Source organism: Prinia subflava, chromosome 7, assembly GCF_021018805.1.
Source record: "Prinia subflava isolate CZ2003 ecotype Zambia chromosome 7, Cam_Psub_1.2, whole genome shotgun sequence".
NCBI lineage: Eukaryota > Metazoa > Chordata > Aves > Passeriformes > Cisticolidae > Prinia > Prinia subflava.
In genome coordinates, this window is record NC_086253.1 from 14,854,094 (window position 1) to 14,875,993 (window position 21,900).

Genomic DNA, 21,900 nt, shown 5'->3' on the forward strand with positions numbered 1-21,900 from the left:
AAATCCAACTGTAGTAACTGACTACACAAACTACAGCTCCCCTGACACAGTATTCCTTCATTCACATGGTGTGTGCCCTTAAAAACCAAATTAATAATAGGTTGGCATCAATATCTTCTTTCTACAGGTGGCAACAACCAACTGCTACAGAAATAGATCTGAAGCCATTGATAACCCAGTTCTTACGCTCACTCGTGTTCCACATTTGCAAGAATCCTACTTTATGGAAATTGGAATTTAATACATTAAACACTTTGCAAGATCACCAGCTCTGAATACTAAAAAAGAAATGTTGACGCTGTACTTTTCCTTTTTTAAACAAATATTACAAAATTGAATTTTATTGAGTTTCACACAAGATGCACTTATAAAATTGATACAGAATGTCATTCAACAGAAAAAAAATGAAAGCAATTTCAAGCTTTCTTTAGCAACTGCTAAATAATTATAAAATAAGATACACCAAACTGACAGATAATCTTAATTTCAATGTGTGAACATCTCCAATTAGTATAAAATACATCAAAAATTAAAGATTTTCAATTTTTTCCACAGCACAAGTCCTCTTCTTTTTACTTTCATCCCTGAACATAACCACAGATTTTGGCCATTACTCCCACTGCTCTTATGGGAGAGGAGAGGCTGCAAGACTGCAGCAAGGAGTTCCCACCAGAGCAGACAACCCTAAACTGTACAGCAGAGTTCTCTCAATACCAAGTCTGCTCAGACACGTAACTCTGTCCAACTGCCTCCATCTGCTATATTACTGTAGTCCTGCAAGTTTCAGGGATTAGCACATACATTTACTTTCACATGTTCATACAGCAAATAAACTTTGGCTTTCCCATTCCGACAAACTATGAAATCAGCATAGAGCAAATTGTCTTCATTTGTTCAGCACTGAAGTACTTTTATAATACCTTCCCTTGGAAAGTAAAATCGGTGCTTACTTGAATGTCTGAAAGGCATTTTGGAAGCTAATGATGTGTTTTTACAACATAGGAAGAATTTATCCTCAACTAAAGGGTCTCTTCTGATAAAACTCTCCAGCCTATGTTTTGAGCTCAAATTTAATCCATTCTTGGTCTGAGGATTCCAAAACTTCTTTTTTCATCCCTCTCAACTCTGCATCTCACACCAGAAATTAAGATGCATTGTAATTCTTAAATGCTCTTTATAGATCTAAGTTTGACTACAACCAATCAATTACATTAAATGGACAATTATGATTTGATTGTCAGTGTGAGCTTTTATAGGCATGTTCTCAGGCAAGTTAATACACAGATGTCATTCTTCTAAGAGTTAAATGCAAAATGCAGTGCAATGTTCTTTACTGCTGTGTTAATGTCATACATACAGTTCCAACACAACACTTGTTTGCTGCAATTAACACTGCCATTCCTTAACATTAGAAGTGCCCCTTTAATAGTTTGTCCTACAGCAACAAAAAATCCTCAGGTTTAAAAAAAAAAAATTCTGAATTATTTGCCTTGCAGGACACACAACACATGAAATGAATATGCTTCATATTTGCCCAGTTAAGCAGAACCTTCATTACTGTGATCTTTCCTTGGTGTTTAGTATTCAGATAAAATACTAAGCAGTAAGTCTTTCACTTAAAGGCAAAATTTTATTCTGATTATAAGATTTTCAAGATACATCTTGAAAAGATTTTTGTTGACAAGAATAACTATCTTGACTTACTGTTTCATGTACCAATGCTTTATGTGTTTGTTGATATAAGCACAAGTTTTGAATTCTGCTGGCAGATGTTTAATGAAACACGGATACTGGGTAGGCAAGCTTCCGGTCAAGTCGGCACACACTCCCAGGAACATCCTTACCCTGGAGGAACCTTCATGAACAACAGTGTTCTGGAAGCGTGGTTTCATAACGCAGAACAGGGCTTTGCTTTTTCCAGTCTGTCTCCAGAAAAGTGATACTGCAGCTCTGCCACCTGGCTAGAGACTCACGATCCACCACATTTTCCAAGAGGCAAGTTAGAGATCACTTACTTGACCTGACCAGATACCAAGCCAAGTTACTTGTAGAAAGAAATTAATAATTTTTTTGCCATTAATAATTTAAGTTTTTAAATAAATATTTATGTGCCTTTTGGCAACTGTCCATTCTGGTAGCATCTGCTGTCCCAACAGCTCAGTATCCTTAGCACATTGATTAAAAAAAAAATAAATTCTTAGTCAATTCTGTTTCCACAAATAGTAAACCTGTCTATCTCCAACAAGTCTTTCTTTGCAGACCTGTGTTTTAATTCTGAACTGTCTTGGCTTATATCCTTTTCTTCTCCATCAGGAGTTGTCAGAAATTGATCAGAATTGCTTGTTACAAGTAAAGATGGCATATTCTCCTTCTGATGCACTGGTTGATTGGTAACTGATGTAGAACCGTTTTCATCTGTGGAAATTCCTGTTGAAACAGAAGACAATTACAAAGATAATAATGAACTTAACACAGAAATACTAATACAATGTGCAACATCCAGATTAAGCCAAAGGTATCCTGAAAAAGTGTGCTGCATCAAGTCAGCAGAAGCAACAGAAAAATGCCTTCTGGAAGCCACTACCTCTTGTTAGCTTTACTGTAAGAGATTTCGTTTTCTGATTCAGAAAATATGTAGAAAATAAAGAGAAAAAACTTCTACAGAAGTTTAAATAATCAGCAAGAGCATAAGCAGCAGAAGTTAGGACATACATGCTTATTTTTACTGGCTTAAGCAAAAAGATTTCTGAGGGTCCTTATGTCAATCACACAAATGTTTGCTACTGAAATGAACAAAAGGAATCTGTGGCAGGAACTAGATGTGCCCAATCCTCTATATAAGTACAATAAACCTGCCTCCTCCAGGGATAGCTAATAAATGACTCATGCACTGCTATGCACTTTAATAGCATTGGCTCCTAAAGCAGTGCTACTAAAGATATCTATTTATATTCCTGTCTCTTACTTTAGTGGAACTGAACACTGGCTTCATTAACCTAGGATATTGGTAAGTAATATCCATGTATTTTTTTCCATATTTTGTTAAAACATGTAAAGTATTAAAATTTACAATCAAATGATAAGGAGATAAGAAAAAAGGTAAGAAAAAATTCTCTCTTCCTCAGTAAAGATGGAGTTATTGTTTCTAAAGGAATCTGAAAAAATCTGACTGACGTGGAGAGTACTGCAGACTAGTCCAAGGAAATGTTATCTATCAGAATGGCAAGACTATCCAAATTACTACAAAAAACTTATTTCTGCAGAGCCTCTGTCCACAGTATGCCATCTACTACCTGCAGGTACCTGGGTTACCCTCTACAGTCTTATGCAAGTTAAAGGTACTAAACTTGCATTGAGAAAGTAGACAAGTGATTTTAACTCTAATACTTGGTTACAAACAGAAGTATTTTCTAACCCAGCAGCTTCCAGATGAAGCTGGTCAGCCTACAAATGATTACCAGTAATTAGAGCTTTCATGCTTCAAGAGCAAGTTTTAGAATTTTATTCTCCAAAATTTTAACTGTTTTTATGGACAAGGCAGAAACTCTTAAAAATTAACTAATTTAAACTATAAGGTGGCAGAAAGGAGACCAGACCAATTAATTCCCTTTCCCTAATCCTGATAAGAGATGGGTTGAGAGACTGTATTGTAAAAACCTGGTAAGTGGGGCACACAGATTAACTAATACTGCAGAGCCCAGCAGTAATGATGCAAAAGCTGGGGGAAGGTAAAATCATTCTTTCATGTAATCAAGATTTCTAGGAAATAAAGAGGTGTTAAAAAAATATAAAATCCCCAAAAAACTGTAAAACTGAGCTTTTCCCATCACCAATGGAAGCTAGTAATACTCTGAATAAAATCCACAAAACCTTTTTAGTTGCTACTTTTTGCTCAAAATCTTTCTATTGGAGAAAATAAGCATCCCTGCTACTTCAGCTCAAAATAGTCTTGAGGATTTATATACTGTAAGTTAAAGGCTGAATATAAGTAAGTGCAACTTACTAAGTCTCATATCTAAATGTAGTAAGAGAATGTTTATCATCATTATAGTCCTCTAATGAAATAGCAAATTGAATGCAATTATGAATTCAGAACAATTCATATCACATTCTTTCATCATGAAAGTAAAGCAGTTGTATGAATTTGAAAGTAAACGTTTGCACCAAGTTTCTGCCTGATGTGGTTTGACACATATGAGATACAGAGGTTTGTGCCAAACACTGACAGTCTTAACTCTCCCCTTGCTGGCGAGACACTCTGACGACTAATGAGCACCTTGCTTTTCAAGCTGTTCAAGTTGTTGGCAAGCCATGGAGGGAACACAATAAAAGCCCCACTGTAAAGTTCTCTAAGGCTCTCATTGAGCTTTTCCCACAGGAAGATGCAATCCAATTCAGTTGACGGGAACAATGAAGGTTTCTGTTTCCTTCTATACTGTGTCACACAAATACAACAATGCCATATTCCCATTATAAATGAGCCGCTGATTCTGAGGACCTGTAAGAGGAAATTGTGCTGCAAAGACTGGAAATGGGGCAGAGACCCACTGAAATTCCTATCTGGATTTCATAAAGCTTTTCATTATGTGTTCATGACAACCCCAAGTAATTATGCCTATGTGTAAACCTACCCTGTTTGACTTTGATTTCCATGAGAAATACCGATTGCTTCCCTCCTAAACTTAAGCACTGGCACAGATGATGTGTAAATGTTCACTTATTTGTGCAGTGACATGGCAGAGGGGGTTGGATTAGATGGTCTTTAAAGGTTCCTTCCAACCCAAACCAAACCATTCTATGATTATGATTTTAAAACAAAAGCATGCTTCTATTCCATTGTTTCTATCACCTCTACATATCAAGTGAGATCTTATCAGAGATATGAGAATTTATTACCAAAAGAAGATGCATGAGCTAAAAGCAATAAATTCAATTTTATTTACAGTCTTGTGTTCACAGCTGTGCTGTGGCACAATTAAGGTCCACCAACAGGGTTTGTGCAGCAAACATCGTCGTGCATCTGGTTAAATATCAAATTTATTCTGAAAAAATTTCACTGAAAACAAACCAAGGCAGTTAGCCTTACCTTGGGTAGATTTAAATGTGCCTTGCTGTTTGCCAGCTGGCTTCCCTGGGGTGGCAGTCAGGATAGGATTGAATAATTTCTCCTCCATTTTTGCTTCCTTTACATATTGACATGATTTCCCCAGCAATACAATGCTGTTAAGGACTTTGAGAGAGATTAACCTGGAAAAAATTAGTTTACATATCTGCATTAGCATATTAAAATAACTGCATATTATTCATACTGCAATTATTCGTAAGAAAATAATTGTATATGGTAAGTGCTGTCTTAGAAGGATTAGCTAACAAATTAAATCCTTTCAATATCAAGATCAAAAGGTAATTTATTTTTCCTAACAATTTGTTTCAGATTCAATGCTTAATTTTCTTTTTCCTCCAGAAAGCATCTAGAGAAGAACATCAAGTTTTACTATTTAACTAAAGGACTACAAAGACAGTTAAGCAGCCATTTAGGACATCAAATATTTAAACACAGAATTAAAAAGTGCCCTCAACACTGCAAGTCCAAAATAAATGCACCCAAATTAAGTGTGCCCACCCAAGGATCTCTAGTAGACTTGGAACCACAGAACAGCAAATACAGAACCATGGAATCATTAAACCAGCACTGCCAGGTCCAGTATCTAGCTTTTACAAACTACAGACTAATCATAATAAGTCCTTTTTCACATCACAGAAGACAGTCCATAAAATTCAACAAATCTAAAGAGGCAGCAATGCATTTCCATCCTAGCACAGTCCAGATGATGGCAGTTTCTTTTTCTACTATGACTAAATTGCAGCACAAATTTCAGAAGATCACTGAATCCCTTTCACACATCCCCTCGTTTGAGGAAAAGGAAGACCTCGTCTACCATCAAGTGCTTTTTTACCATTCAACTGAGTTTTGCAAATCTAATTTTCATTATATTCATTCAACTCATGACTCGTAGAGCAATGTCCACTCCAGGGAGCGAAGGCTCACTGCAGAACAATAAAGAGAGTGATCTGTTCTCTGCAGGATGAATGAAGTATTCTCTATGCAGATCAAGCTACGTAACAAGAGTGAACCAAATGCAGTCTCTGAATTCATTCTCCACTCTCTGAAAAGTCTGTTCATCATGTACATCATTAACAGAGTCAAAAGACAACTTGGAATGAACATTACAGATCCATGGAGCAGGTCTAACTGTTTAATCATAAAGTGACCCAAGCACACGCCAGCAGCAGCTCCCCTATACCTCTGTGTAAATGTACTCAGAACTTGTCAAACAGAAAAACAAACTACACTACATTTTCAAGGGAAAAAGTAAGTTTTGTTTATTCCATTTCAATAGAGAAATGGAAGAATGAGCAGAGCATATCACTTCCAGTACTCAGAAGAAAGTGACATTTTAGTATCCAAGCAACCACAAAGAAGATATCATTTTATACACTTGAAAGCTGTGCCTCTCTTCAATTTTATTATATTATTGGGACAGATTTTATTTCAGAGAGTTAAAAAGCTCTCCTCCATTTTTAATGTTTTAGAGGTGTTTTTCTTATGCTTCTTATGTAACATGTTGTTCTGAGAGAGAAGGTTTCTACAGCATAATTTGACTCTGATTTAACAAGATCAGAAGTGTAAAAGGCCATAAATCACCACTTCCCTGTATCAGTTCCAGTTTCTCATGGAAAATTATGCAAGCCTACCTAGCAACTCTCCTTTATTCTTTTCTCCCAGCCTACCCCAATTTTTAACAAGAATGTAAGTTTGCAGTTGTTCAGCATTCTAGAAAAAGAAACTCAAGGGTTTTGTTGGCAAGATTCTTTAACTACAATTAATATTTAATAAAGTTGTTAATAAATAACACAAAATTAATTCACCCATAGTATAGGCTCAATTCTTTTCCTAGTTAACTGCTTCAGATTTTATCATGTCATTTCTCACATATCTATGCTATTATGTTTGTATTTTACACATATTTTCACATCTGATGAAAAGCTAAAATTTATGGTCAGAACAAAAATTACTTGAAAGATGCAAGAGGTGAGCTAGCTCCAAGTCTGGGATCATAGCAAAAGTAAAAATTTGTTCTCACTTTTCAAAAAGGACAAAAATAGACCAAAATGTATTTACTTTTGTGACCTATGTCTTTTAAGAGCAGCATTTAACAGTTCATGTTAATCACATTACTTCTTTCTGCCCTCCATTCTCCAAGCAACAGAGACTGTGAAAAATCCTGGGCTGCAGCAGTGGAATGGTAGAGGTAGAAAAATATTACATATAGTGGAAAAAAGGGGAAAAACCACTGAGCAGGATGAAATTGCTGACCTTGGTATGCCACAGCTTAAATGTGATGATCAGGGCATAATGCTTTGAATTATACAAAACTGGCTTTAGGGAGAGAACATGGGCACAGAATGTGGTATGGTGGGGGAAAAAATCAAAGTATGGTGCAGAGGAACGTGGCTAAAATTTTACTGTTTGGCCTGTGTGCATTATCTCAAAGTCTTAGTTAGCTGACACTAAACAGAGGTGTCCTTACACTGATGTAGTCAAAATGCATCTGATTAAGCTCCCTTTTTTGCAGATCAGGGTCAGATTAGAGATAAGAGTCTACCTATCATTACAGAATGTGTAGTAATCCTGTTCTTTTCACAAGTTATTGTAGAACAGGAGTCCCCTCTCTTCCAGCATGGTCTCCTCTCTTCCTGCTAAACCACTGCCTCAGCCTTAGAAGTCTTATGCTTCTCAAGCCTTGCTGCCTTCACTTAAAACACAACTTGGCAGGACACTGGAAGAAGTACTCCCACAATACTGCAGGCAGGAGCTTCTCCCATCAGCAACCTGAAACACTGAATTGCTTATGATCAATTCTGAGAGACCACAAACAATGACAGTGCAGTATAGAGCTTTCCTAGGAAGTGGTCATCCACAGACAGTACACAGCAAGTGTCTCAAGACAGACAACTAAACTGGATGCAAAACACAGTTAGGCAGCCTCAGAAGTACCTATCAACTGGTGAGAAGGTAAAGGCAAGACACCTATAACCTGACTTGGCAGTGAAGGGATGCTGAAGGGATACTTGCACATCATTGGCTATGGAAAACGAATCAACACACAACATCGTATTTCTTAACTAAGATTACTTACTGACCCCATCCCTCACAGGAAAGGTGAGCCTTGTGTTATTTTTTAACAGCAGTTTCCTACACCAAAGTAAACCTTGCATTTAACTACCTGAGAGAAAAATTCATGATCTGCTCAGAGCACTTGAACTGCTTATTTTTGCTGGCTTATTGAATCTTTTGGTATTTTTACAGAAAACTTCATTCCTTGGAATTCAATTTCCCTTTTTACACAGCAATATGGTGCATGTCTCTCAGATTCTCTCAGCCTTTTTGCAGTGAGTTATTTCCACTACTGAAGTTATTTATTGAAGGCTATAATCCCCCAGTGTAGTCAAAGACTCAGGGACAAATCTGCACTCTCAATTTCAGATTATGAGCATAAGAGATTTACGGATATTCATTTTACAGATTACAAGCATAAGAATATTTATGTTTTACTGAATATAAATTGTGTTTATCCTTACATCCAGAAGTATCAACAGAAACTGCTTTCACATATGTGAAATCAAATAATGGTGAATACTTTTTAATTGTGTTGATTTACTTACCCACAGTAGAACAGCACAACACAAACATACGCTAAGACTCCTTGGACTTTTATTGAGCTTGTTACCACTCTGATGAGCTGTTTTAAGAACAAAAGTTAAAATTTAGCACACAAAACCTTGTAACAGACATTGCTTATTTGGTAAATTCAAGGAAAAGTAGAGACACCTACATTAACAGAAATTTAGTCTAATGTTCCCCTTGGCAGTACTAACTACTCCAGATTTTGATTTGAGTAACTATTATAGTAGCACTTAGTTGCAACTTTGCCAAAACCAGAGTCTGACAATGTTTCCTTAACACTGACTTTCAAGTAAAAGAAGTGGAAAAAACCTCCAAACTCAAGGGCTAGAAGGAGAGTTACCAAATTTTGAGGAAATCGTCAGAGAGATGCAACGCAAAACAGAATCAGGGCTATACACTATGCTAACCTTATGATTACAAAATTGCTTTGTGGACAAGGCATATGACTCCCAAGTTTGACTAACAAATGGATCCTGAAATTTCAGTTTTATTTCAGTAGTTTAAACAAATCCTGTGAATAGTATTTTTCCCCATCTCCATGGGAGAACATTACATTTAAGTTAATTCATATTGTTATTCTTCCAGGAACATTGTGAATTAGCATATTTGCTGACAAAACATGTACAGATCCCCAGTATTATGATACTGCTTTGTCTACATGCATGTATGGGGAAAGGCAGAGAAAATATTCTGCAACAGTTAATTCAGGACATCTTAATTCAGCATCTGGACACAGTTCCATTACTTAATTAAAAGTCATTCATTTTATAGCAACATGTATGTATAACAAGATCAACTATTTCAGAGCAATGTACTCAACATCAGCTCAGGATCTCAGTGCCCCATATAAAAGAATATTGGGTCATTAAGCGTGCCATTACAGGGACAGCCACAAGGACTCCTATGAAAACCTAAATAAACTGCTGCACTACTGCTAACCTTCTGGCAACCAGCTGCTTTGACTATTCCAAATGAATGAATAGGATAACTGCCAAAAGGAATATATGGTTAGTAAACACAGATGCAGTTTAATTTCACTGGTACAATTCAAGTTCTTACCAATTCTATAAAATTTATATATATTCACTTTTCTATGAAAGGCTGAGAAACAATAATGCTTCACAAAATTTGTGAAGCCACAAGTAGTATGTGATATAGGTTGTACCAAGTGTTAACTCAACCTTTCAGCATCATTTCAGTTACTTCAGATGATAATTTCATCCTCAACACATCCAGCCAGCTATTCCAGAGGGACATATTCTCAAAGTGAGATCTTATTGACAGAAAACTGATAGGAATGATACAACTTACTAAAACAGCCAGTGGAAGAGGAATGAAACCCATTCTTCTGGAGACTGAATCACTATAATCTGTATATGCCTAGGAAAAGAAAAAGAAGAATAATGAACTACTTATGCAAAGGAATGAGCTTATTTTAGCTTGGCACACCCTCCAGATAAGAATAAAGCTCTGTTAACAAACACTATAGTGATATAAAGTGTACCTAGCCACATTTTGGAATTCAAATAGAGATAGCTGCACTCTCAGACAAAAACGTAATACTACCATGACCAGCAAGATTAGCTTCAGTGCTCTAAATCAAGGGCAACTGGAGTATAATACAAATCTCTAAATCGAGAGCAATTAGGACACTGAATCTGAAGGCGCTATGATATTTCATCTGCACATTATTACCAGCTTAGACACCTTTCTGTATTAATTTGACTGATCCTCAAATACTCTACAGAAAAAACTGTTACAGGGATAAAAGAACAATTATCCACCACACTAGTGATTTTAAATCATCCGACAAACATCTATAATTAGCCTCAAGATAACTGTGTTCAAATTATTTTGAAAATGTTTTTACATTTGAAGTCAAAACACAAGTACTTTGTGTGACACCTTGCCTGCAGTATTGACCATCACACCAAAGTTAGTGCCTAAATGATGCTATTTTATTTCCCACAGAGGATCCTTAGGAACAGTATTGGAATTTTCAAAACTAATAAACTGATGTTTTTATTATTAAGAAATTACTATTAACTATTTGTAGCTGTCTACCTTCTTTATAAGGGTTAACTACTGTATTCCTCACAACAGCCCAAGAAAACCACAGAAATCACAGTAATAAAGTTCATGTATTAGAGCACACATCTAAAGCTGAGTGGAATGCTAACAGGTGAAACATAATAAGTCCTCATCCATGAAAGGTGTGCAGTAAACAGCTTCCCAGAAAACTGATACTAATTCAAAACAAGTGGTCTATGTGTTCTGTAAATACACATGCCATGACAGTAACACGCATAGTGCAAACGTCTCTAAAGCTCTGTGCACTCTGTAAAGAAATAGAAATTCCTAATGAATATTATGTTTTCACCCAACAGTTAAAATACCATGAAAAGAAGAGTAATCTAAAATTACCTTGTTAAATTTACTTACTTCCCATGGATGTCAAAAGTTGCTACAACTGACCCCTTACTGTAAGTGTATTTTGAAGAGACTACTCAGCAGTTTATTAAATAAAGCTCAAACTAACTTGAACAACTGGATAAAAATATAAATCATAAAGAAATATTCCTGTTATCTCTTATTAAAGAAAGCAGAGCAGAGTTTCAGCGCAGCAGGAGGGCAACAGTACTGTATGTATTTCTTTAAGTGTTTGTTCCAATATCTCCCCCATAACAATTGTGTTAGTTAATACAGGAAAGTGAATTTTACTCTCAGGCTTACATTTTTCTGTCGACTGCTAACAAGGTCAAATGCAAGACTGGCTCTGTATTCACTGTAGACCTGGAAAAAATCCAGCACATCAGATGTGCGATTCATTTATGGTCACACTTTATAAAAGCAACACAAATATTAATGAAGTATCATGCATTTGCTCAAAGAATCAAAGCCAGTTTTTCTGAGGTCTAACTGTACTCTTCAAGAGATGAGCCTCTATTTCTGCAGTAAAGTAATTTGCATGTGTGTGTATATATATATATATATATATATATATAAATATATAAATATATATATATATATACACACACACAACCAACCAACCAACAAACAACCAACACTATGCTATGCTTTAGGAACTGAATGAGACTTCATAAAGTTACTGAATTTCAGGATCATGAAAAACACAAAATAACAGAAATCACATTAATCACATTTATTTCCCCCCCACACAGTTCATAACTGCTTTTAAGCTACAGGAAAGCTAGCCCTGGGATCAAATTAAACAAATGAGAGAGCTTTCTTATAGACTAAGCAAATGATCCTATGAAAAAAGAAAATTGCATCTGAAGATGAATTAATTTTTTCCTCCTCTTTGAAACAGTTCTGCATGTTAAGAAAGAAAAGCATCTATTTTAAGGGTAAGTGGCAGGACAACTTGCTCTGCAGGTTAATAATTCTGGAAAAAGTGACCTAGCAATCATAAATCTTTAGAACTTCACACATAAACCCCACAAAGTTTATTAAATAAACATTGCAAAATTGCCAGTGACTACCTCGATCCTCCAGCTGTTTCAGCACTCTGAAGTATGCTACATTTTTGGCTACCATGACTTCATAACTGCTCTTTTCCACTCTCTCTATACAAAAGTAGGGCATGCATAAATGCCTCTGGCATAAGGGAGCTTATTAAGTGCATCTATTACGCTTGTTTCTACACCCCACAATGTAGTTACTTTAGAGATGCTGAAAAAGAAAGCACTTCACAGGTTCTGATCTTATTTCCTGAAAGTGTTTTTAATAATGAAAAGACACTAACTCAGATCTTCACAAATTTATCAAGCGTGTTTGAATTCACCCAGTGTGGAACACAAATGGTGCACGAATCATGGTGCAACACACAAGAAGCGACCTCATCTACTGCTTGAAAAGAGGGACTGGATAATATATGCGGCCTAAGAAATTTCACGAGTGGGAAACTAACATAACCTACTTCATATTAGTACTCCAGGGACAGTGGGAAAAAATATCTCTGATTTCAGATTCCACTTTTAACACACAGGCAAGAATGGAGTTAAAGCAGCCTAACAGGACCTTTTTTTCCAAAAGCCTGAATTTTAACCTACAATCCGTTTTGTTAGGAAAGGCTACAAGCTCTGTCTAGGCTGCAGAACAAGCAACCTTCTTTAAATCTGGCTAATGATTACTTCACAAAATGTGAATTGTAGCTGTTATACAACACTTGCAATAATTTATGCATCTGGAACTACTAATTTAGAAGCAGAGGTGTTAGTTACACATTATAATGATCCTCAAAACTATATTGTATCAGGAAATTAGCAAGCTTTCCAGAGTGATATTGAATATATGAAAATAACAATTTTTACATTTTCTGCACTGGAAAAATTGTACTATTTTTCTTAAAAACAGCAAAATTAAATACAACTTAAAATAGCACCCAGAATTCCAAACAGGATACCTACATCTGCCGTGATGTCATTGAATTTTGTTATAAAGGCATGTTTCACAATATCCACTGCAATTTCTGAAGCAACCACCATGCAAACATCTGGGAATAACACCCAAAGGTGATCTGCAGGTTGTGAAGAAACAAGTTAGGCCATTTCATTTAATGTCAGCATACAAAAAGAATAATAATATTCTATTCAACAATAAAAAATCCTCATGAGTCTGAATAATCTGTAAGTTTACATCATCCCCGAGCATGAAGTATGCAAATTATTACTTATTCCATTGCTGTCCTTACAGCTTATCAGCACTGTACAATCACACCACAGTTAGCATCAGGCTCTAAACTTTTCACTTTGTAAACCTTTACTTCTTATAGGAAGACAACCTTTGTAAATACTAGATAGTATGTATTCAGTATGTGTGAGACACAGACAAAGCATCTGCAGTTTTAGATACTTAAGGTAAATTTAGGTAGACTGATGAGATTGAGGCAAAATACATCACACAGATCAGGGGTCAAAATTACTAAAGCAGTGTTTTAATAAAATTGGTATTTTACACAATATTAAATAGGTCATTAAAATCCTAACTATAACCAATTTTAGATTAAGAATTGTATTTTTAACATAATCTTTATCACATTTCAATCTCACTAGCCACTTTCTAAGGGATCTTTCATTCACAGTATACTCCAAGGAAAGGAAAGGGCTGGGAAGAAATCCTTCCAAACACTGCTTGAAAGATAACGGTACATGTTTATAGCATAACAATACATATTTCTAGCAGAAAGAACATAGTCATTCTTAAAAGAATACTAGAAACAGAAAAACGAGCATCTAAAGTATCTGACCAAATTAAGATTTGTTAATTAAATGTGTTGATTACCCTTATCTTTCAGATTGAGGGAAGAAGCAAGAGATACAGCTCTTGATAGCACAGGAATTTTTCTTCTAGTTTACTCACCTGGATTCCATGAAAACTGTTCCATATTCCTTAGACATACAATTAGTAGCAGCACGTAATTGGTAAACCTCTCCTTTATATCTGGATTAAAAAAACCAAAACCTGTCAGCTCCAAAGAAACATTTATTTTCATACAAAGATATCTACTCATTCTGAGGTTCTATCATTTATTAATTCTTGAATTAAGATACCATTTTCCACAAATTATTCAACTGAATTTAAGGGGTGGGGGAAATGCTGGGAACCACAGCATGGACAGGATTTTTGCAGTAGTTTGTGACCTGGTCTGTCTGATGCTGCTACAACTTGGGGTTCCCAGCAGCAGAAGGGACTTGTGACTTACTATCACCTCTTCTATCAGTAAGAAAATAATCATTCTTCTTGATAAAGTCTATGCATTCCTTCTGTGATTCAAAAAGAACCAGCACTTCCTGTTACTAAAATGAAGAAAATATACCTGTCTGTCCTTTCAAGCTATTAGCAAGGTACATTTCATTTTCTACAGACCATAGATATCCAAATTGCTGTATATTGGGTTCAGCAGAAGGAAGAAAACATGTTTGAAGACAACTGTTACACTTTAGCTAGAAGGTTCCTACCAGCCTTTCACATGGCCATTTTAAAAGGGGACAGCAGGATGTATCACCATAGGTATCAAAACTGTGAGCACTGTAACACAAAAGCAATCTAATTAGGGACAAAGTCCTCTGACTTGCCTCCCAGACAAGGCAGCCTTTTTTTTCTGTTTTGGTGTCCTGTTTCCAGAGATGACATACAAAGCTTGCTTCAGGAAGCATCACATTTTTTAGCTTATTAAAATACACTTTCCTGAAACTGTATTATTGAAAAACAAGGTAAAACTTAAAACATAATGTCATCACAATTTAGGAAATCCAAAGAAGTCTTTTTAGAAGAAAGAGCTACTAAGAAAATCTGTGAAGATACTGTTATTGCTTGTTACATCATTTTCTTAAGCACCTCCAATACTGTGTGGGCTTCTACCTACTGGTTTTGGGAAATAGAAATGTTTGGAAGAACACACAAGGATTAAGCTGGACAAAAAAATCTTTGACTTAATGTCAACAGTTGCCATCATCTCTGACTGACTACAGGCCAACATCAATGCTCATGGCTGCAGTTATTGTAGTATAATAATATACCTCATTTTAGAATAGAAGTTTGGAAATACTGGCAAGTCTGAAAAAATGGAGCAAAAAGAAAAGAAGAAATCCTTCAGGAAAAGGAAAGAAAAAGCACACAGAATCCAAGAAGAATGAGATTTCATGCACACTGTAAAAAGGCACATCTTGGGGTACATAAATTCATCTGTCAGTATGGGCTGGGGAAGGGAACGGAGAAGCTTTCAAATGGAATGAATAGCATCTATGTGGGGGTGGAGAAAAAGGAAATCTTTCAGTACAATAAATTTAAAGCAGAAGAAAGGACATAGGTAAAACCTAACCATAATTTCTTGATTTCCTGCCAATAACACTCCAACAAGTGAAGTGCATTCTTCTATGCTTCTGAATTCACAAAGTAATGCCCAAATGATCAGAACACAGCATTATCTGAAAAACTTAGTGACAAGATACTACATGATGCTGTCACGAATGGGTGAAAATGCATCAAGCACTCACTGATCTACATTCTTTATCATGCCCATTAGTGACTTAGAATAATCACTGAATTCTCAGACTTCTGCACAGAATTTCAAGATTATTTATTCTTCTATTTCCCACATCACATACTTCCACACTGCCATGACACATCATTGGTCAGCAATGTATAACCAACACAGATCTCATCTCCAGTTTTTCAGGTCCCAGGGAGGCCTGTACAGAGAGACATTTTCAAGTGGGAAGCAAAGACCTTAATTCAGGCCTAACATTAAAGCATGTCTCAAGCTAATCCTCCGGAGATTTATTACCTGTTTGGTATATGTTAGCTCACCAGTCAACAGGATTAAATTGAGAAGGGACATTTTGGGCTTTAAATTTCCTCTTATAATGCTGTAATAATACCAATTTTTCTTCCACTAATTTCTGAGGCTAGGTGACAGGCTGATACCTATTTTTCCCCTCTGCTTATTTTCCCTGCTCTCAGTGGCCTCCCTTCTAATCTGTTATCTCTGCTGCCACAGCTGCTCAAGGCTGTTAGGAGGGGGAGGAATGACTGTGGCTGCTACTCTTCATCCTCATCCTTCTCATCAACTGTCAGACTTGCAAGCAAGGCAGACAGGGCACTTTACAGCAGCTTCAACAGTAAACTCAAACAATTCAAAAATTCATTTCATTTCTCGCTCTCATGGACAAGGCTAAAAACAGGCTTCAGGATATCCAAAACAACACTGGTAATCAGTCCTAAACACCAATTAAAATTTTGGAATACAGAACATGTACAGTAATGTTTCATCATCTATTACGAACTTATTTGATGTTGTATATGTACATTTGGATTTTTTTAGCTGGTGAGGGGATTTTCCTGTAGCTTGTATTGCCATTTCTTAGACGATGTGGTGAACTATGGAACAAGTGAAGCTACATCCCTGGATCCACACTTGCTCATGCTCTTAAGAACAACAAAAGCAAAGTGTATCACTGTATTTGAGTATTTGGTAAAACAATGGCAAACAACCAGTATTAGTGATCAGTTACAGACAGCACAGGTACTAGCAGGAGGAAATCATTCTATTCTGCTTCAGCATAATGAAGAGGAAAGCAGAAAGAAAAAGTGATATCTTTTCATTCTCCGTTGTGACAAGGCTTATTAACATTGATAAAAGCCATTTCAACCCAGTTTTGCATGTATTCCACTAAGTATATATGATAAGCATATCACATAATGGTTTTTCCATTAGGATAGCTTCAATAACCCTTGCCATTATAAGACAGGGTTATATGAGAGCCAGAATAACAATCCAATATTTTAAACGGTCTTCAGCTACCTCCACAAGGAAATTATTAAGAAGCTTACTTTCTCAGTGTTTATGATCCTAAGTGTTAAAAACCTGACATATAGTACTAATTCAGATATATTTATCCCCTTGACCAGTATGTTGTCAGCACATATCCTGCACAGTGCTGACAACATACTGTACATGAAATCTGGACGGGTATCAGTGACAGGTGCTGCCCCTCAGGGGTCCATACTGGGCCCAGTGTTATTTAGTATCTTCATTAACAACGGAGATGAAGGAATTGAGTGCACCCTCAGCAAATTTGCAGATGACTGAGGGCTGAGCTTGCCACACTAGGAGGGTGGGATGTCATCCAGAAGCACTGGACAAGCTGAAGAAGTGGACCCATGGGAGTCTCAAAAGATGGAGAAAGACAAAGTGCAAGGTGCTGCACCTGGGTTGGGGATGAACGGATCCAAACCAGCCCTGTTGAGAAGAGCCCCAGGATTCTGGGGGATGAGAGGCTGGGCACGAGCTGGCAGCGTGTGCTCACAGCCCAGAGAACCAGACGTGCCCTGGGCTGCATCCAAAGCCCTGAGGGCAGCAGGGCAAGGGAGGAGATTCTGCCCCTCTGCTCCAGCCCAGAGACCCCACCTGCAGGGCTGCACCCAGCCCGGGCTCCCAGCACTGCCAGGACAGGGACCTGGGGTGAGTCCAGAGGAGGCCACCACAGTGATCAGAAGGATGGAACATCTGTCCTGTGAGGAAAGGCTGAGAGAATTGGGATTGTTCAGACAGGAGAAAGCTTCAGGGTGACTCAATTGTGAACTTCCAGTACCTGAAGGGAGCCGACAGCAAAGATGGAGAGGGGTTTTTTACTAGGGCACATAGTGACATGACAAAGGGGAATGACTTCAGACTGAAAGAAGAGGTTTAGATCAGATATTAGGAAGAAGTTCTTTACTGTGAGGGTGGTGAGGCCCTGGCAGAGGTTGCTAAACAAGTTGTGGATGCCCCATCCCTGGAAGTCTATCCAAGGCCAGGCTGGATATGACACTGAGGAAGCTGGTCTAGTGAAAGGTCACTTCAGTGTCGATTTTTAAGGTCCCTTCCAACCTAGGCTGTTCTATGACTGATAGACTGCATTCTAACACCATCCTGAAGCTGCACTCTTACCAGGGCTGGCCCTGCAGCCTGACACTCATCATACTACATACTGCCCATACACACTCCAGATTAGTTTGAAAGACAACACTGTATTTGCCTGTGTTTCTATGCATCCTCTAGTGGTGCAAGTGATATGATTAAATCTTTTCAACTGCCTTTAAAGTATGTATTTCAGTATTTTGGAAAGGGGGAATCAGACATTCCAAGACTTAGTACATCAGAACTTAGCAGTCACATGTCATAAACTAACCACAATATACCCTTTTCCATTAAGGTAAGTCACATGTGCTTATAAGGGTTGTCATATGAACAGAGGTCGTAAACATTTATTTCAAATACATGTAATGCATATACTGCCATAAATGCAATAAAGGGAAAAAAAAGCAAGATCTATTTTTTTTTCCTCTTGGTTGTGCAAAGTAAAGCCCAAAAAAGAATTGTACACAGCCAAATCAGATTTTAAATGTTTTGGCCCCACTTACATGAACTCTGCCATTCCAATTTTAATAGAATTCTATTCCCATATTAATAACACATTCTGCCCCTCCATAAATCCTCCTGAAAAATAGGAACACATACCCAGAAATTAATTTTCAGCCTGCCAGAGGGTATCATTGGTTTTAGAAAGCTTGTAAAGGACATGAAACAAATGTTACCGGAAATAAAGATTCCTGGCACAGCACTGCATCTAGTATGGACTAGTGTAATTAATTAGCCAATATCTCAACAACCATCTGCTGAACCCTGAAGATCTTAGGTACTTTGCAATGGTAACTAAAAGAGACCGTGAGATCACGGGAACAGAGATCCTGAAGTGTGGTAAATAGTCTTTAGAACACATAGCTATTTCCTTCCAGACTCCCTGACACATTATGCAGGAATCCCAAATCAGAAGGGAAAAAAAAAATTATCATTTTATCCCACTGCTTAAAAGTTTAAATCAAAAGCTAGTTATAAATTGTAGCATGTAAGAAGTGAAAAAAGATCCTTTGCTTTACATCTCAGTTACTTCTAAATAGCTCTGGTGCCAACTACCTCTTAACAAGTGTCCAGAGCACAAGAAAGGATCAAACACTGAACAAGGAATCACCAAGGACATAACAATCTTATACATAGTCCTGCCCTCAAATCCCTCATCCTTAAAATGAACAACTTCATTAGAATAATAGTATTAAAAAAAAGCCACATGAGAAAGCAGATCGAATTTCAATGACCAAAGATAAAAATAAAGGCTATTCAACATTGTGATCAAAGTCAGAGACTGATAAATTTGGAACAAAGAACAGAGAAGAAAAGGTACAGAATTATGAAGAAAAACTGAAGTTCCTGAAACTTCAGAATAAATATGTTAAATTTTTTAGACAAGAGATTTAAAAAACAAGGAAGAGTCAGGCCTAACAACTGATTGAAGGAAATAACCTAATGAACCATATCTAATGCGTTTATTTGTATGAGGTACAATTGAGTTTTGTGAAAAAATTTAATCTAGAGCACAGCTTGAAATTAAAATAAGATATTTAAAAGCATAAAGGAAGGCAACATGCTGGGTTTTCAAGAATGCCAGTAAAAGTACTTCTCTTTATAATTTGGTCTCCTTGTTCTCTAATACTGACCCTACAAAATTAGTTTACAGATAACTATTTCAAAAAGAGAATATACTCTTTAAATTTATGGAAATATTTCTTCCTGATACAACAAATAAAAGGTTTTCTGTATAGAAGTGTTTTCCAGTGGCCACAGTGTTTAGATTGCCTGGGTGTGCATTAATTTCCTTGTAAATTCAGGGTGACAATGCAAAAGCAGTTTTGCTGCAGCTGACAAAGCAAAGCTGTGGGAACAGCATGGTTCAAGTCCCAGATTCTGTAGCTGCAGTCTGAAGCAGCTATACAAGCCCAAGGGTCTTTGTTGATCTGCCCCTAAAATAAAACAGGTTGTTTTATTAGATGACAGTTAACTAATGTATATCTCAAGTCCCATTCAATTATTTTTTATGTAGATGATTCAGTTATTTGAGTCTTGAAGTTTTAATGAATTAGCTGTTACAGTAGAATTTTAAATGGTCATACAAAGGTGAGAAGGATCACTGACTCCACTAAGTCCAGAAATGTAAATACTAGGAAAAATAATACAGCCACACATCAGCTTGCTATCCACCAACTGGTGCTGAGCACAATGCCAAATGAAAATGATTTCACAATTTCCAGATCTAAAGTGGTAGCCTGGGGGCACTTCCCAAACTGATGTCATACTGCACAAAAGCTTGAGCCAGGCAGGGCTCTGCAAGGTATTTCAATGTGTGATACAGGGCATCTCTTAGAAAGTACAGCTTGCACAGCTCATTTCTGTTTTCACACTTCTATTCACTAGACAACTGACTTTTGAATTCTAGTTGTAGTAACTTCTCTTGAACACAATATCTACTCTTGTGGCCATTGTTTATCTTTTCTGCTATGTCATATTTTTGATTAACATGTTAAATAAGAAGAGAATTTCATCTACTCATGAGAAATTCCTCAGATGTCCCTGTGAGATTCCTGTTATTCCCCTCCAGAATGACTGTATTTAGCTACTGTGTACTAATCAGTACCTTTACACTAAATTGAAAACATATGTTTGACAACAATAACATTTTGAGCTGAGCCGCAGAAAAGGTGGGACAAGGGGAATCCATTTGGTGTGTCCAAGCTTAATCAGCTACTGCTACCATCATTACCCTACAGATGACTGCAGACCTTAGAAAACTCCTGAAAGAAGCAGAGAAAGGTGGGAAGTAGATGGGAATGCCCAGATTTAGAGTTTACATTAAGAAGCTCAGTTCAGCCCAGGCATGCAGTTTAAGCACAATGTAATTCTAGGACACACAAGACACTCCAAAGGCTAACTGGAAGCTCAGCTGACAGGACCAGACTAGCCTCAGTTCCAGGGTAGGATAAAGTGTGGGCATAGCAGGCCAACACAAGATGCATCATCATTTCAGCTGCATGAAATAAAACACATAAAGGATACTAAAGTGATCAGAATACGCGAATTGAAACAATATTGTTGCATACTGACTGATGGAGTAAATCTGTTCAAGTTCAAACGAGGTGAAAAGCTCTACTAAAAATCTGTCTGCTATTATCTCTGAGAAGAAAAACACTACTATTTATAACCATACTGAAAGGTGTTCCAGGAAAAGTTATCTGTTTGAAAGGAATAAATTGGCTTTTGTGCACTCTTTATGTATGTACTCACTGCTTCCATCCCCACACTGTTTAATGAACAGCAATACTTCTTCCATCAACTGATAAAAGACGACCTGTTTTTGCTATTACAGCTCTTCAATAACAATGTCCAGCAATAAAACATTGATATCCTTTTCTTTTTATGGAGGAAATTACTAGCAATTTCTAATACCAATCCCTTGCTTATTTCAACATGAAAGAGGCCTCACCTTTAAGTAGGAGAGCTACATGCTTAGTTGTAACTATTTTCTGCATTAATAAGAAACCTTATCTAGGTTTGCTGTCAATGGTTAAGTAAATTTCATTTTTAGCATTTTCACTGTAAACTTAAATATGTCTGATTTTAAAAATATAAGCAATTAAATCTTTGAAGTAAAAATAATACTCTTCTCACTAAATAAACAAATAATGAACATAGCTGGGAAGATCTTTTAGGGGAGGTTTAAGAGCATCTATGCAGTAGCTTAATATTTAGTGTTAAT

The 21,900-nt window shown here is 36.8% G+C and overlaps 1 protein-coding gene across 2 annotated transcripts in view; it reads right to left on the minus strand.

Annotated features, from left to right (window-relative positions):
- Window positions 1–304: 304 nt before the first annotated feature.
- TAPT1 (transmembrane anterior posterior transformation 1) overlaps window positions 305–21,900 on the minus strand; it is a 51,376-nt gene continuing 29,780 nt past the window's right edge. For both annotated transcript variants that reach the window (XM_063401655.1, XM_063401656.1), the window contains 7 exons: window positions 14,132–14,212; window positions 13,180–13,289; window positions 11,483–11,542; window positions 10,061–10,129; window positions 8,728–8,804; window positions 5,087–5,247; window positions 305–2,427 (listed from right to left, as the gene is read on the minus strand). In XM_063401655.1, coding sequence (XP_063257725.1) covers window positions 2,198–2,427; window positions 5,087–5,247; window positions 8,728–8,804; window positions 10,061–10,129; window positions 11,483–11,542; window positions 13,180–13,289; window positions 14,132–14,212 — 788 coding nt within the window. In that variant the 3' untranslated portion in view covers window positions 305–2,197. The remainder of the gene's footprint in view (window positions 2,428–5,086; window positions 5,248–8,727; window positions 8,805–10,060; window positions 10,130–11,482; window positions 11,543–13,179; window positions 13,290–14,131; window positions 14,213–21,900) is intronic.